The following is a 17245-nucleotide window of genomic DNA, read 5'->3' on the forward strand; positions in this document are numbered from 1 at the left end:
GGGGGAAGTCCGGCATGGCAGAGGGGTGTAACCACCCCCCTCCTAGTCCCACCCATAGGCAGGACCTAGTCACCGGGTCAGCCCCCTTTTTTTAGTATAAAGATGGGAGCGGGCCCCCTGTTCAAATTAGATCATCTTTGGAATCAAGACACGACTTTCTGCGAAAGGACATCAAGATTTCTTCTTCAAGATTCTCCCTTGTGGCTAAGGAGTAGTCACCCTGCATCAAGCGGGCACCATCCTAAGAACACTGCGGTCTGCTGCAAGTCCTTCATCACGAATCCGTCGACCCAGCTCGACGAGACCCGGCTTCCCTGGCACCTCTGACCTCTACTCACCTCTACAGCAAAGCTGAGAACCGTGAGTGCGACGAGACCTCGAGGGACCGACGATCGCCAAGACTGCACGACTTCTTTGTAACAAGCCCACCGAGTCTTCCACTGGTGAGTGCTTTGGGGTCCGAGAAGCCCCAACCCTGAGCAGCTCCAGCCCCGAAGATCAGCCCTCCAGCATCTCCACGATCTGCGTGGGGCCCTTCTGCTTTTGCGTGCTCACCGCGCTGTGTGGCTACTAGCCGGCTGGCTTGTGGCCTTCTTCACGACGCCCGACGACATCACTGCTGCTGGTCTGGTTGCTCCAGACTGGCCCTTGCTTCCTTCTTCAAGAGAGGCACCCCGGACCCTCCTGGTCCACTCCAGACGCCATTTTAGGTCCACCGCGTGGGCTTGAATTTGCCAAGGCTTTGTTGCCCAATCCTGGGTCCAGCGACGCCGACAGCTTCATCCATCGTGGGACAGATCGCTCCTCCATCCTGGTCGCCGACAACGCCTCCTGGTCCGTGAGATCTGCGGTCACAGCGTCACCCACTCACCTTGTCGAGGTGGCTACCATCCGGTGCCCTCCTGGTGCCCACTGACTACTGGCTAGTAGTCTCGAACTTGGTCCCCTCTGCTTTCAGGTGTCATCTTCCATCGATCCAGGCTTGGATCCATCGAACTTTCTTCACTGGTCGCCTGCCAGCAACTTCTTTCTTCCAGGCTCCTGGTCCGTCTACGAGGATTCCCGACGTCCTTTGAGTCCTATGCAGCTGCAGCCCCTGGGCTAGGTAACTTCGGCATTCCGGTGCCCCAGCATAGCCTCACTATCCAAGGGTCAGAATCCACTTTCGTTTTCCTCCTACCAGGTCGGGTTCGCCCGAGAACACTAACTTTGCAATTCCTAGCTACCATAGACTTTGTCCCGCATCACGCGTGAGAGTGCACACTCTGCACCCGAGTCCCCTGGGTCTCCTAGAAGTAATCTAACGATTCTATAGTCAAGTCCTAGCGATTCCAAAGGCTATTAGTACTGTACTTACCTGCTAGTAATTTCGCATTCCACTTTCTGAGTATATGGTTTTCCGTGCCCCTCGGGCATTTGTATATACTGTGCTAACTTAAGTATTTTTGTAAGAGTTTTGGTTTGTGCTTAGTACCCTGTCCTCATAAAGAGTACAGGGCTGTTGTGATTCTTAATAAATAACTGTTTATTTTCATAACACTTGTGTGGTGTCCTTTCACTGGGTATTCAAGGGGTATATGTGTGGTAAACAGCTGGCTTAACACGCCCTCTCGAGTCTTTAGCCTTAGACTGCTCGTATCCATGCTACTAGGATAGCTGGTCTATAAGGTTGACTTAACACCAATCATCAATAAGGGTTGCTGGACTGATACATAGTGTTCACTAGAATAGTGAGCACTGCATATCAGGCCACCTTCTCACACACACCATTATTGATCAGTGTGTCTGAGTGAGCCAAAGGGGGCTATAATATAGCACCAATCAGCATTTTATATACGACGAACCAGCACCATTCCAACGAAATACAAGCACGTATTCGCTTTAAGCATACTATATATTTGTTGTATGTTCAGAAATGGATTCGCATGAAGCATGCAGACATAGGAGAGTCGACACTACGTTACAGGCACGTAATTTGTTTGTTTGTGACTGTTTTTCCTTTGTTCCTCCCACAGGTCTTGCTTTTTCCTCGCCTATTTTAGGTTTGAGTTAATGCCTACTGCCGATTTTTGCAACTAGGCTACAGGAATCTAGGACTGGATGCACGTTAGTGTGTGTAGACTACCCATTTTCCTTTTTCTGGTCCTGATGAAAACCTGGGATTTACCGTTTACAGGTTGAAACATGTAGACCATTCACATAGATACTCACGGTCATAATCACCCATCAGTATCTTCTCACTGTTTTTAATATTGTCCTGTAGCCTATGAATAAAGTTGTTTTCAAATAGTCATACCAGAACAATTTTTAACACCACTTTTTGCACTATTCACTCAAAAAAACCAACTCCACTGTAGTTCAGGTGTCGCAACACACCCTGATGGCACTCGGCCGTCAGGGTGGAACCCCGATGATGAAGCATGTCACCAACCAGGTTGGTAGTGAGGGGTTTTTAATAAAAGGATAATATTCCTTTTTTCATTGACATCCCGTTCAGAACCTTTTTTAAGGTCCTTGTGGTGATACTCCTCTTTTGTTATTTCTATATTTAAGTCTAGGGGACTGGGAGTACTTTCCTTTCACACATGTGAAAAAATCCCTCACTCTCTCCTTTTGTTTATACACAATTCAAATACTTACATCGTGTATATTTCACCAGAGTGCGACTGTGCAGGGCAGGAATGATCGGCTCCCCGAGTGTCTCCGTTGTGGGACAAACGAGGGCACACTTATACATACAGTCTGGGGCTGCCTTGTGCTGCATAGATTTTGGAGGGGGTGTTCTCCTGTCTGTCGCAGGTATTGGCATGGGAGCTTCCACACACACTGCGATTGGCCTTGCTGCATGTGATGGAGGGTATCAGGGGCAAAAGATATAAACGTCATTTGTTGCTGCTAGGTTTCACACTGGCAAAGAGGGATATAGCTAGGGCTTGGAAGGCGCCCCGGTCTCCACCCCTGGCTGCATGGAGGTCTGGGATGGACTTTTGCATGGGGTTTGAGCTACCGATCTTTATTGCCAGGGGATGCCCCCGTAAACATTTTAAGATTTGGAAAAGATGGGCGGCCCGCTGCTGGAGGAGGCCGCTCTCGTGCCTGTCTGATTGGCGGATGAATTCTGGGATTTGCAGGGTGTTGGATGGACTCCGTGTGCTGCTTTGGAAATGTAAACCTTTGGCTGTGGTGGCATACACTCAATCGGGGGGAGGGTGGGTGGGGGGTTAGTTTTTGTTATAAAAAGTCAACTGCATTATTGTTGATCCATTGATGGCCCTAATAAAATCGGCTGATGAAATCAGAATGACTCTGGATAGAGGCGGTGCAGCAGTTTTAATACTGCTTGACTTGTCCGCGGCCTTCGACACGGTCGATCATGCCACTCTGATCGACCGTGTCTCAGCGATTGGTATCCAGCATAAGGCCAAAGACCTTCTCGCTTCGTTTCTTGCCAATCGCTCCCAAGCGGTAAAATTAGGCTCCTTCTTTTCTCCCACTTTTTCCCTTTCTTGTGGAGTACCGCAGGGTTCCTCGCTAAGTCCGACTTTGTTTAATATCTATGTTTCGGACTTAGCGAGGGTGATCAAATCTTATGGCATTAGTCTCACTACTTATGCCGACGACACCCAGCTGGTTCTGTCAGTACACCAGGATGGACTTTCAGTGGCAGCGAACTTCCAGGAGAGAATGCTTGCCATCAGCTCCTGGATGTCCGCCAATTGCTTAAAGTTAAACTCCGACAAGACGGAGTTAATGATTTTTGGGAAACTCGAACCCGTTTGGTCCCTACTCTGGTGGCCTAACGAGATGGGCGCTCCACCTGAACCCGTCACTAAGGTTCGTAATCTTGGAGTCATGTTTGACGACAGACTACTTTTCCACCATCATGTCAACACCGTAGTCTCCACTTCCTTCTTTATTCTAAAGAAAATCAAGAAGCTTCTCCCTTACCTCCCCACAACGGCAGGTAAAACTCTTATCAGCACCCTTATTTTTTCAAGGACTGATAATTGTAATGCCCTCCTCCTCAATGCGCAGGAAAAAGTCCTAAACAAGCTTCAATTGGTGCAAAACGCCTCAGCTAGAATCCTACTGGGCATACCCAAGTACACCTCCATCACATCTTCCATTCGACAGCTCCACTGGCTTCCTGTAAGGAGCCATACGAAATTTAAAGCACTTTGTATTGCTTATAAAGCGTCCAACAACTCTGGCCCTCAGTTCCTTAAATATGCTTTCCGTCCACTTGTAAACTCCAGGACCCTTCGTTCATCTTCAGCTTATCTGCTCAACGTCCAACGCACCAGGAAAGCCAACTGGGGCGACAGTTGCTTTGTGATTTCCACAGCTAGATTATGGAATTCCCTTCCCCTTACCATTAAAACCTCCCCCACCCTCCTTAGTTTCAGGAAGCAATTGAAAACTTGGCTGTTTCCACATTAAAAATTCTGTAACTGTCCTCATCTGATCACCTAAAGCGCCGAGACACCCCTGGGTATTTGCGCGCTATAAAAATCGCCTAAACATAAACATGTATGCAGTAGTCTCCGGGTTGCGGAGCTATGCAGTATATGTGACCTGTGACAAATAAAATCTGTTTAAAAAAAAAAGTCCTTTTGTAGATATCAGGGCAGAGGGGTGGCAAAGACCACCACCGCTGGTACCCAATCATACCAAAAGCAGCAGCAGACATACCAGCAAGGGCAAGGTAAAAGTTACTACAGGGGAGGGTACAGTGGTGGTTATCAGAAAGGCCGTTGTAGAGGACCTCCAGGAAAGGAAACTGGGAACCCACCCATCCCCCACAGGCACAACAATGGTCGGGGGCTGTGGCCAGAGATAACATCAGACCAGAGGGTACTGTTCATCTTTCCCTATGGGTATTTCCTAGAACTTACTTCCAACGCCACCCCAAATATACTGCAATGCACACAGACCCTTTGCCCTCACCACCTTCACAAAGAGGAGGTAAAATCGCTCTTGTTAAAAGGCATCATAGAGCCTGCTCCAAAAAGTCACTAAGGCAAAGGGGTATATTCCCTCTACTTTGTGATACCCAAAATGTATGGAACACTAAGGCCGATGCCAAACTTACGGCCTCTCAATTGTTACATTTGGTTCAAACACTTTCACAAGGTGACAAGGAAGGATGTTATTCCACTACTTTAGGAAGGCGACATTGTGACAGCACTTGACTGAAAGAACTCCTGCTTTTATATACCAATTCATTCGGCACATCACCGTTACCTCAGGTTTGTGGTGAGTGGACGCCATTATTAGTTGAAGGATTTGCTGTACGTGGTGGTGACCGCTCCACAAGTGTTTACCTAATGTCTAGCAATTGTTCCAGTCTATCTGAGAAGACACAATATTCATGTGTTTCCCTATCTGGACGATTGACTGATACAGTCCAGGCAGACAGAAATGCCTGCAGGACACACAAACTACTATCAGTTGTTACACACATTGGGTTTCATGATCAGTGCCACCAAGTCCCACTGACAACCTCTCCAGATACAGCCCTATCTGGGAACGGTCCTCAATCCTGTCTCAACCAAAGCATACCCCAGTGCACAGAGGGTTCCCAGTCTCCAGAGCAAACTGGATCTTCTTCTGCCACATCTTCACCTGCCAGTCCGAATATCCACGTGCCTACTGGACATTATGGCATCTTGTATAGCAATTGTTCCACATGTAATGCAGGTTTCTTGATTGGCGAAAAAAAAATTGTCATGCAGCTATCCGCCATCATGTCCAACTCTTGACAGAATGTCTCCCAGGTGTGGACAATTTAGTGGCGGATCAGTTAAGCAGAATGCATTAAGACGACCACAAGTTGGAACTCCACCCCGTGTCATCCACTGCTACTTCCAACTGTGAGGGACTCCAGATGTGGACCTGTTTGTTTCCTTAAAAACGCAAAATGCCAAACCTTCACCTCCAGGCACCACATCCACATTCCATGGGCAATGCTCTTTGAATGAAATGGTCAGGGATATTTGCCTACGCTTTTCTGCCTCTCCCACTCATTCCTTACCTTTTCAGGAAACTCATTCATCTCTCAAGATGATCCCAGTAGGCCAAACCTGGGCACGACAACACTGGTACACAATGCTCCTGGAGCTGTCCCTAGTACCTCCTGAGAGGTTCCCCAGCATCCCTCCTGAGAGGTTCCCCAGCATCCCAGATCTTCTTAACTCACAGCAAAGGTAGGGTCAGACATCCCAACCCAATAAACCTAAGCCTGGCAATTTGGCTCTTGAAGTCGTAGAATTTGGATATTTGTAATTGCCTCCAGAGTATCTGGTCATTCTGTGGGATGCAAGATGCCCAACCTCTAGAGCTTGTTACTCAGCTAAGTGGAAACAGTTTGTCCATTACCTCATTGCCCAGCACATAGTCCCTTGTGCTCCAACAGTACAATAGATGGTATGCTACTTGTTGCATTTACAAAAATCACATGTAACATACAGTTCCATACGATTGCACCTTGTGGCAATTGCGGCATATCTGCAAACACCAGTCACTTTTCCATATACCAGTCATTAGGGCTTTTATGGAAGGGTTAAATAAAGAAATTCCACTGCATATGCCAATGGTAACCTCGTGCAATCTCAGTGTTGTTCTTACAAGGTTGATATCCACATCTTTCAAACCTTTACGTTGCTGCCCATTATATTGTCTGTCATGGAAAGTTGCTTTTCCAGTAGCTATTATCTCTTAGAAGGGCTACTGAAATACATGCTCTCACAACAGAGGAACCTTATTATCAGGTTTTTCAAGCAAAAATATGACTAAGGACAAACCCAGGTTTCTTTCACAGGTCTTCTTTCTTTTCCACCTAAACCAGACTTTTGATTTACCTGTCTTTTCCACAAATACAGAGACTGTCGGAGAAGGCACTTAATACACTTGACATTAAAAGGACACTAATGTACTACATTGATAGAAGTAAACCTTTTAGGAAAACACACAACAATTATTTGTTGCTTGCTGGGAGGGTTAGGAGGGAGGGATGTGGGAGTGTCGCTCAATATTGACATGCTTGTTATTTGTTTTCTTTGCTGCAAAAAACAATAAAAATGGTTTAAAAATAAAAAATAAAAATTATTTGTTGCATCCTAAAATCCTAGAAAAGGAAACTCCATTTCCAAGGCAGGAATTGTGAGATGGATAGTAGGATGTATTCAAATGTTACATCAAAGTCAACAGACCCTTACCAACAATTGGAAGTGCATATTCTACTGAAAAGAACGGTGCATCTATGGCTTTTTTAAGGTAACATTACTTGAGCTGAAATTTGCAGAGCATCTCTATGGACGAATCCACACATGTTTACTAAACACTATTAAGTGGTTGTCCAGGTAAGACAGCAGTCTCTTGTGGGACAAACGTTCCTTCAGACACTATTTCAGACTTGGGCACGATCGGATGCCTAGAGCCACTAAGAGAGGAAAACCGCTTCACAGTTTATGCATAGCATGTGTATCTGCTGCCAACTCATTCTACAAATGGAGTATGTTACTTACCTTGTAAGCATCTATTTGTAGCATGTAGTGCTGCAGAATTACATGCACCCTCCCATCTCCCTGGCAGGCATTCGCAGATGTCAGATTTCTTGCATTATATGTTGTATATACAAGCAGGTACATATATTTTAGTCTTGTATATGTAATGCTTGTTGTTTTCAATATGTACGCTAGCACCATCCTCACTTGCCATTATGGTGGGGGAAAATGAAAAATCATACCATGGAGCGGTTGAACATTTGCATTCTTGAAGAGGACAGCCTCAAATTCACGTCTTCTTTGAGAGAAACAAGTTGTAGAGTCCAAGCCCAGCACTAAATGTCAGGAGAGTGCATAGTGTGTGAATCTGCAGTACTACACACTACTAATAGATGCTTAAAAGGTAAGTACCATACTCCATTCAGTATCTTTTTTCCACCATTGTGTTCTGTTGTGAGTTGTATCAGTGAAAAGAATCAGAAAATGGGAAGAGAAAAAACATTGGACTGGATATCTTTTGTAAAGCAACATCAGTGGGCTGTATGAAGGTGCATAGCATTGTACACTAGTCTAGGTTTCAGTGAAGTTACAGTGATGAGGACTTGTAGAAAGATAGGTTGGATCAAGAACATCCTGTTCCCTTGAAATGCTCAGCATATATATATATTTCTATCTGGGACAGGGGGTACAACAAAGCCTCATGCGATTCGGTAACATTTCAGAAAAAAACATGGAGAATGAGCAAATGAAGGTGCTGTGCACTCGTTCATCAATCTGGTCTTCATTGTCAAAACCTCATGGGAGGTCCAAGAATCTGGAGAGATTGTGATGACAAGGAAAGGTTGTGGTAGTTGAAAACATAAACTCGTAGTCATTCAAGACCATGACATTCAAAAAGCTGCATTGCAACTAGTGATGCCCAAAGCAATAAGGGAAGTACCTTGACTGAAAGTTGAGATTCTAGAAGATGAGACTTTAAAAAACACCTCACAGTTTTCTGTCATCTTATCACAGATGACGAGGAAAATTGTCCTCAAAGGACATTGACCAGCAGAAATGGCCAGAAATAACTGTCAGTTGTTTGTTAAGGCAAAATGAAGGACTCTGGAATCCATATCCCCCTTTTTACAACAATTGACAGTAATTGGGTGCTATCGGCCTCCGGAACTTGTAGCCAAGTCCTTGTCAAGGGATCATCAATAGCAAACCTCATTTGTTTTCTGCATTGATCAAATGCTGGTTTTATTTTTTCTATTATGATTTATAATCCTTTCCTTGCAGATGCCATCAGATGGCAAAAGCGGAGGACCAATATCATTGTAGGTAATTTAAACAGATACAGCAGTGATTATGCTAGTCACTGGAAGCCCATAAAATCTTCCTACAGCGTCATGAACTGCAGAGCGATCTTGCAGTATCTATTATATTCTCTTAAATGATATAACGCAAAAGAGAAGCGCAAATCTCATGATCCCGACAAATAGTATTCTTTCTCGCGTCACAAAAGATAGATAAATATCATGTGCATTACAAAATTTAAATCAGAATATAGATGCATGCTGTTATTCCATTATGCAGTAAATTCTTTTCCATTATTGCGCGCAGAACATTTCCGACTGTAATTTCTACAGTACACGTACATTTATTTAATGAGAGGTTGTGTGCCATACAAGTCTGTCATGAAATTATGCAGTATCAATCTTATCTCGGTTGCTATCAAAACGTATTTTTATAACGGACGTGCTCTAAATATGTTTTAGAGTAATGTTGAGAAGTGGCAGTTTGATATAAAATATGAAATAGACAGTTTAACTGAGAAGTAGTCCTACTGAGAATCTCTCCCAAACATTTGGAGCTGCTTAGCGTCATACTTTTGTAATAATGTGATTCATAATGCAGTATACATGGAAAATGCCACAACACTGACCAGTATTAAGATCAATGTAATTTGTTTATTACATTTCATGCATAAGACACATACATTGAGCAGTGTGTCAAGTTAGTAAATGTAAGGAATAAACAATACACTTATAACATCTGTAGTTTAAAAGCATGTATAATTATTTAGACAACATTTTCCCAAATATTTGTTTTCATCCTCTAAGACACTCTTTTCTCTCTGTAGGACTTTAAAATAAAAAACATGGGCTCCTGGGCAAGCCTAGTTCAGAAACACCCAGCTGCTCCTTCCTCCACCATGAAATCTTCCAGTGACAGCTTTGAGCAGTTCCGCAAGGCCGCTCGAGAGAAGGAGGAGCGGGAGAAAGCCATGAAGGCCCAGGTGGAGCAGGCTGAGCGAGAGCGGCTCAGAAAGGAACAGGAGCGAATGAGGTACGAATTTCAGCAGCATCACACAGGGTGACTGTTTAGCAGCATGTGACACAAGATTTGTATTGTCCTCCGCTGAAAGGAATATTGAGGCAAGATTGTTCTAAAAAATCTGACAAGATGTCATATGTGCCTTTTTTGGGGTGGAAAGGGGCAGGGTGTTGCTTGTAAGAAGGTAGTGATTGGGACAGTGCACTCTAAATGTTTTGGCACTACTTTGAGTCATCTGTGAAAAGCATTTACACAGAAGTCTGGAGTTTCAGATGATAGCGAGAAGTAGGGACTGTTGTGCAGCAGTGAGCTGAACATCATGGGGGCATGTTAATGCCAGTTGTACAATGAGTAGGGAGATTGGGCTGTGGCATATACATCTGCAGTGTCTTGCCAGAGTTTTAAGATTCTAGTTGTCTAAAAGTTTGAGCTATGGTTCAGCAGGTCCATACTATAAAATTTTGCAAAGTCTCAGTTGTTCAAGGATAGGACTTGACTGTCAGATCTGTGTTTTTAAGTGTAAATAGTGGTGTGAAGTCTCTTTTAAAAAGAGTTTGAGGGTTAGCCCTCTTGGCAGTCATAGAATTCCTGCATCTTTTATATGCAACTGTTGTGGGTTGGGGAAGTAAAGCGTGACTGCTAGTCAGAATTGTGGAGCCTTAACATAACTTTGTTGATAAATTCAATTTAAGGTTACAGAACAGTAGGTTTGTAACGTGTGGCTATAGATACATATACACTCCATACTCTTGTCATCAAGTTTTAGGCTCGGATTGTTGTAATTTGCTGTTCTTCGAATAAGTCTTTTGAGTCACAAAGTTTTGGTGACTCCTTTTGTTGTGAACGTGCATGAGCACTGACTCCATTGGTAAATAGTGTTCGAGGCATATGAGCTGCAAAATTTATACTTTTGCACCTTGGAAGAAGTCTTTGTAGTCACGAGATAGGTGACGCCTACCTTGGACGATAGTGCGCATGGGCATCGACTCCATCCTTAGATTGTTTTTTTCCGCCATCGGGTTCAGATGTAACTTCAGCGCTCCGGTTCGGTACCGTGTTTCCAAACCTTTTTCGACGCGCAAAATATCACAAATCGGCAGTATTGTTTTGTTTGCGTGCTTCGACGTGCTAACTCAAAAATCCTCCGGTTCTGGTCGTCGACGCAGGCCGCTGGGCCTATCAACGCCATTCGGGCCTACGGCTAATGGAAAAGACTCCATTTAAAAAATTCCCCCAGTGTGGAGCCTAATTTCCACACAGCAACCATCACAAGGTCTGCAACCTTAGTCTCTTGCCAGAACACAAAGAAAAACATTGCCAGGCCTGCGCCTCCTTTCGATCCAAGAAAACTATCTATGATCGCCGAGCTTGACGACACTTCATGGCGCAACGATCGGCACCGGTGCCAGAAGATATCTTCAATGAAGACCCCGATGTCTCAGAGGCAGAGGAGTCCGAGGAGCTCGACATTGTATCCGAGGCCGATGACGACTCCGCCACTGAAGGCCTTAGTCGAGACAGAAAGAACACTTCAGAAGCCCCACCTCTAGGCCCGGCTCCAAAGACAAAGGAAAAGCCTTCCAGCGGCTCGGGACAGAGCAAGCCGCACATCAGTGCCCCAAAAGCACTGTCGGCACCGAAAGCAGGAACATATCAAGCTGTCTCTAAAAAGGCCTCGCCGCCAAGTACTTCGGCACCAAAAAACCTCGGACCCGAAGACACCTCAAAAACCTTCAGATCCGATAAAGATTTCGGGCTTGACAACGAAGCCGAAGGACCTAAAAACCCCTGCAAAGGCTCCAGAGCACAAATCTAAACCACGTTCAGAACCAAAAAAATCGGCACCGAACCACACAATGAGGAGGAACTGTTTCTAGTAGATCCCATCGATCCGAAACTGAAAACACTGCAGGTGGACCCTAAAAAAGGCCATATTATCAGTATCCCCACAAACAAGAGAAAATCGGACAACCCACACATTCCTGAGGTGCCTGTGAAGAAAAAGGACTGTGCAACTTCACTATTAGACCCTCTTCTTCCTACTGAGCCTTTCTCTCCTCCAAAGTATCCTACACTTCCTCCATACTCAGCACCACCACAACAAGATGATGATGACCTAGGAGGTGGGGGTGGAAATAATGACCCCTTTAATGATCCCGATAATGACACCGACATAACACAGGACACATGGGGTGACTACAATCACCCTGAAGATGCTCCAGACCTTCCTGATCCAGAGGCATACCCAACCAGGCCATCCTCCCCCAGATGACAACATTGGCTTTAGTCATTGATAGGGCTGCCCAATATCATGGCATGCAAATACATTCAGACCCCACAGAGGAGGACTTCCTTGTAGACACTTTTGCACAGTCACAAAGGACAGTACAAACATTACCCATGCTTACAGGTGTCATCAAACATGCTCCAGACATCTTCAAAGACCCTGTCAGGACCAGGATTCTCAATCCTCGGATTGATAAGAAATATAAACCCGCCCCTAATGATCCCACCTACATTTAAGGTCAAATCCCCTTCGATTCCCTGATAGTGACCAATGCTAGGAAGCGGGCCAACTCCCAAACCTCTGGTGATACTCCACCTCCAGACAGAGTCAAAACTGCTAGAAGCTTCCGGCAAACAAGTTGCCTACCAAGCAGCTAATCACAGGAGGATAGCTAATGCACAAGCATTACTTGCCAGATACAATAGGGCTCACTATGACCAGCTTGAGGGCCTAATGCAGCATTTGCCTGACCAATACAAGGCCAAAGCCAATGATTTATTTCAGGAGGGCAAATTAATAACAAACGCATCCATCAAATGTGCCCTCGATGCAGCAGACACTGCATCTAGATCAATCGACACTAGTGTGTTATTGCGAAGGCATGCATGGTTGCCCATTTCTGGCTTCAAACAAGAATTGCAAACTACTATCCTCAATTAGCCTTTCAATCAGGAAAATATTTTTGGCCCAGCTCAGATACAACATCAGAGAAAATGAAAAAAAGACACTGAGACTGCAAAATCTATGGGAGCATTACAGTCTCCATCTACACAAGGCTCCTTTCGTCGCTCCTTTTATAGGGGTGCATCCAAAAACATCAGTACAGATACTGCTTCCTCCTCCTACAAAAGTCCCACACTAACATCCCCCAACAAGGGATATTTCAGAGATGGGTACATGGGAAATAACAAAGGGGGAGGCCGATGTAACAATACTCGCACCTCCCCCACTAACAAACAGTGACTTCCCTCCACTTCTTCCAGATCATTCCACTCCGGTCGGAGGGAGACTCTCACAGTTCCTACCTGTCTGGAATTCCATCACCAGACAAGTAGGTAAGACAAATTATCCAGTAGACTTACTGCCTGGAACTTGCTGCAACTCCCCCCAACATACTTCCCAAACATCTAACGCTCCTCAAACAGGAAGTTCTCTCACTGCTTCAAAAGCATGCAATAGAACCAGTTTCCCTAGAGCACCAAGGGACAGGAGTTTCCTCCCTATATTTTCTAAATCCCCAAAAAGGACAGTACTCCCAGACCATTACTGGACCTCAGACCTCTCAATTTCTGCATAGTCAGATCACTTTCACATGATCACTCTTCAACAAGTCCTTCCACTACTTCAACAAGGCGACTTCCTTGCAACATTAGAGCTCAAGGACGCCTACTTCCATATTCTGCTACACCCTGCTCACAGGAAATATCTAAGATTCACAGTGGACGGCCAACACTATCAGTTCAAGGTTTTGTCATTTGGGGTAACCACAGCACCCGGGGTCTTCACAAATGTTCTCGCGGTAGTAGCTGCACACTTGTGTACACAGCAGATCCACGTGTTTCCATACCTGGACGACTGGCTGATAAAAGCCAAGTCACACAGTCAGTGTGTTCATCACACTCACCAAACAATTCTACTGCTACACCACTTGGGGTTTACAATCAACCATGCCAAGTCACATCTACAGCCCTCCTATCTACATCAGTATATAGTGGCCACAATAGACACTTCTCTAGCATACCCCAATCTAGCCAGAATAGCAAGTATGCAAACCCTCATCACAAAATTTCAACCACAACACTCCCTTCCAGCTCGAGTGTTTATGGAGCTTATTGGAATGATGACCTCTTGCATTTTCATAGTACCTCACGCAAGACTTTGGATGCGCCCCTCACAAGAATGCTTAGCACGTCAGTGGAATCAGGCTCAAGGTCCACTTACAGATCTGGTGTTGGTGGACAGCCGCACACATCGCTCTCTGCAGTGGTGGAATACACAAAACCTTTTCAGAGGACGGCCATTGATTGAGCCAATTCCAGAGATAATGCTAGCTGCGGACGCATCACTCACCGGCTGGGAAGCCCATCTCCTAAGCCACACAATTCGGGGCAAGTGGACCACCCAACAAAAACTGCTCCACATCAATCACCTAGAATTACTAGCAATATTTCTAGCGTTAAAGTCGGTCCAAGTACATCTTCTCAACAAGACTGTCCTGGTCCGCACATGACAGCAATGTATTACATACAAAAACAAGAAGGAACACACTCTTTGCAGCTGTCTCAGCTAGAAGAAAGTATATGGAGATGGGCCATTCCACAAAATATATTTCTTCTGGCAGAACATCTTCCAGGAGTGCACCACCAGATTGCAGATCTGCTAAGTTGTTAGACACAGCAGATCCCCGAATGGGAACTTCATCCTCAAGTTCTTCAACCATTTTTCCACATGTGGGGCCACCCAGACATAGATCTGTTCGCCACACATGCAAACGCAAAATGCCCAACCTTCGCCACCAGGTTTCCACACCCGTTGTCCAAGGGCAATGAAATATGGATGAACTGCTCAGACAAGTTAGCATACGCTTTTCCGCCACTCCCACTCATTCCGCTAGTAGTACGCAAGCTCAAGCAACAGTCTCTCAAAATGATCCTTGTTGCTCCCACCTGGGCACGGCAACCATGGTTCACAACACACCTCGAACTCTAAGTAGTCCCACACCCAAAATTACATCTTTCACCAACACTGCTAACGCAGAATAATGGAGAGATAAGGCCCCCAGATCGAGCACTACTGAATCTAGCAATCTGACTCCTAAAGTCCTAGATTTTGGTTACCTTAACCTCCCACCGGACTGTATAAACATTATAAGTCAGACGCCCTACTATTAGAGCATGCTATGCAGCCAAATGGAAACGATTCGTCATTTACTGCAATCACAACAAAATTGACCCACTAGATGCTTCAATTCAGAACATCATGTTCGAGGCATATGAGCTGCAGATTACACACTGTGCATAGATGGCCACCTAGTGTTGGGCCTGGAGGTTTGCAGTTTGTTTTTGTTGTAGAAAAAGTCTTTGGAAGACACAGGATAGGTGACTCCTCCTTTGGATGATACTGCCCATGGGCATCGGCTCCAGCCCCAGATTGTTTTTTCGGCCACCGGGCACGGATGTGTTTCCAGCGCTACGTTTTGGAACCTGTTGGAAAGTGGGTTATTGGTAGGGGCAAATGTAGGTCTGCCACTGGCAATAAGACCACTAACACATGATAGAACGCAGCATAGCTCTTAAAAAATTATTCCTTTGCTCAACCCTTGGTAACGTGGCTGCGAGCAGACAGGCTTTACTTCAAAGACAGGTATGTAAAGCATTTAAAAACACAATTTTAGTAAATAAGACACAACACAAAATAAACATCCAACACCAATTTATAAAAATAGGTAATATTTGTATCTTTTAAATGACACCAAAACGAAAATAATCCACTGTGGGGAACCGGATATATGAATTTTTAAAGATTAGTAACTTTCTAGTGCTTAGAAACCAACAGCGCCCCTTTAAGTCTTGTTGTTTTCTCTGTCAGGGACACACCTTTATAAATTGTTCAGAAGAATTCTCACCACTGTAGTGGGCCACCTTTTTCAACAAGCGGGGTCCAAAGTATCCAACACACATTCCAAGGTTCTGGAATCTCCAAGAGGGTCCTTGAAGGTGTGAAACTTCAATTCCGCAATCCACTTGCACAAAACCCTTACAAATCCACTGGTACTCCAGCCTTAACATTCTTTGTGTGGCTGTCCAGTTGAGCTCTGTTAACCTGTAGCTTGCAGGGAGTTCCACTCTTGAGTCTTTTGGCAGCAAGGTAATCCACAGGGCTGTAGTTTCAGATGGTGCAGTCTTCATAGGTCAGGCCTTAGAGTTCCTTGCACAGCAAAACTGTCCAGCAGGGCACTTCTTGCTTCATTCAGTTTCAAGCAGCAGATCTGGTAGGCTCTGCCCCTCTCAGATACTTATTCAAAATTCTCGGGGTCAATCACCAGGTCACAGCTGACCAATGAGAGCAGGGCAACTCTTCATAGGTATGACCACATCCTGTAGTGTGTGGCATTATTTTGTACCAGAGTGCATCATTCTTCCCAATCCATAATGGCTGGTTTTCCAGCAAGGAGGTAAGAGCTGGCTAAACACACCCCTGGGATGCCTTATTTCCACGGACCCTCCCCCAACCATCTGCACACACCTTCCTTAAGCCTAGCCCTGACTCTGGGTCAAGATAGTCAGAGGAAAGATGAAACCCAGGCCTCCCCTCTGCCTTTGAATAGGTAGTTTACGACGCCACCTCCTGGCCTGGCATTCCTATAGAACAGCACACAGCCCTCCCAGCAGCCTGGCTAATCCACTTAACTCTGACCAATCAGGGCAGACCACTGAAAGGCTGAATTTGGACTTACAAACAAGAAAGTCTCATAACTTCTTGTATGTACACTTAAGGAGAAATTCAATAATATAATATTGTGGGATTTACTACTACCATTCTGGTAAGTCTTTGAATGGTCCGGCTAGTCCTCTCCTATCAATATTTATTAATCTATAACTTCCTACCATGTTAACCTATGGGCCATAGGGTTTGCAATGGGCTTATATTTCTACCGGACCCCCACCCCCTGTGCAACTAAGGGAGACTTCAGGGGTTCTGAATCAGCAGAAATATTGCAGATCATCCTTACCCAATTCTTCGAGCATCAAAGTCGAATTTGAGCACCTCTTTAATACAATGTGGGGAGTGAAATGTAAAATTTCACTTTACCCAGGCATATAAAAACTCATTTTATAAGGGCGCTCCTTATAGATAACTGACCCCCCCCCCCCCCCCCCCCCCACCCCTGGGATACCTAGGCGTGACCCTGGGGGTCCTTAATATGCAAAAACATGGTAGGTTTTTAATTTTTAAGGGCCCCTAACCCCAAAGTCGAGTTTGGGCACAATTTAAGGTTTAAAGGCTGTCCTGGCCACCAGTGCAGCTTTTAAACTGACCTCAGGCTTCAGCACTGCACACATGCTGGTGCAGAGAATCTGCTTGCCTCTAAACTGCCATGCCCCAGGATACTGGAGACTTCTAGGTAGTTTCA

General features: G+C 45.2%; 1 protein-coding gene across 6 annotated transcripts in view; it reads left to right on the plus strand.

Annotated features, from left to right (window-relative positions):
* BRD4 (bromodomain containing 4) overlaps nucleotides 1–17245 on the plus strand; it is a 1320550-nt gene that overhangs the window by 1240477 nt on the left and 62828 nt on the right. For all 6 annotated transcript variants that reach the window (XM_086960824.1, XM_086960816.1, XM_086960841.1 and 3 more), the window contains one exon: nucleotides 9631–9836. In XM_086960824.1, coding sequence (XP_086816950.1) covers nucleotides 9631–9836 — 206 coding nt within the window. The remainder of the gene's footprint in view (nucleotides 1–9630; nucleotides 9837–17245) is intronic.

The sequence above is a fragment of the Lissotriton vulgaris genome, chromosome 1_1 (assembly GCF_964263255.1).
Source record: "Lissotriton vulgaris chromosome 1_1, aLisVul1.2, whole genome shotgun sequence".
Taxonomy (NCBI): Eukaryota; Metazoa; Chordata; class Amphibia; order Caudata; family Salamandridae; genus Lissotriton; species Lissotriton vulgaris.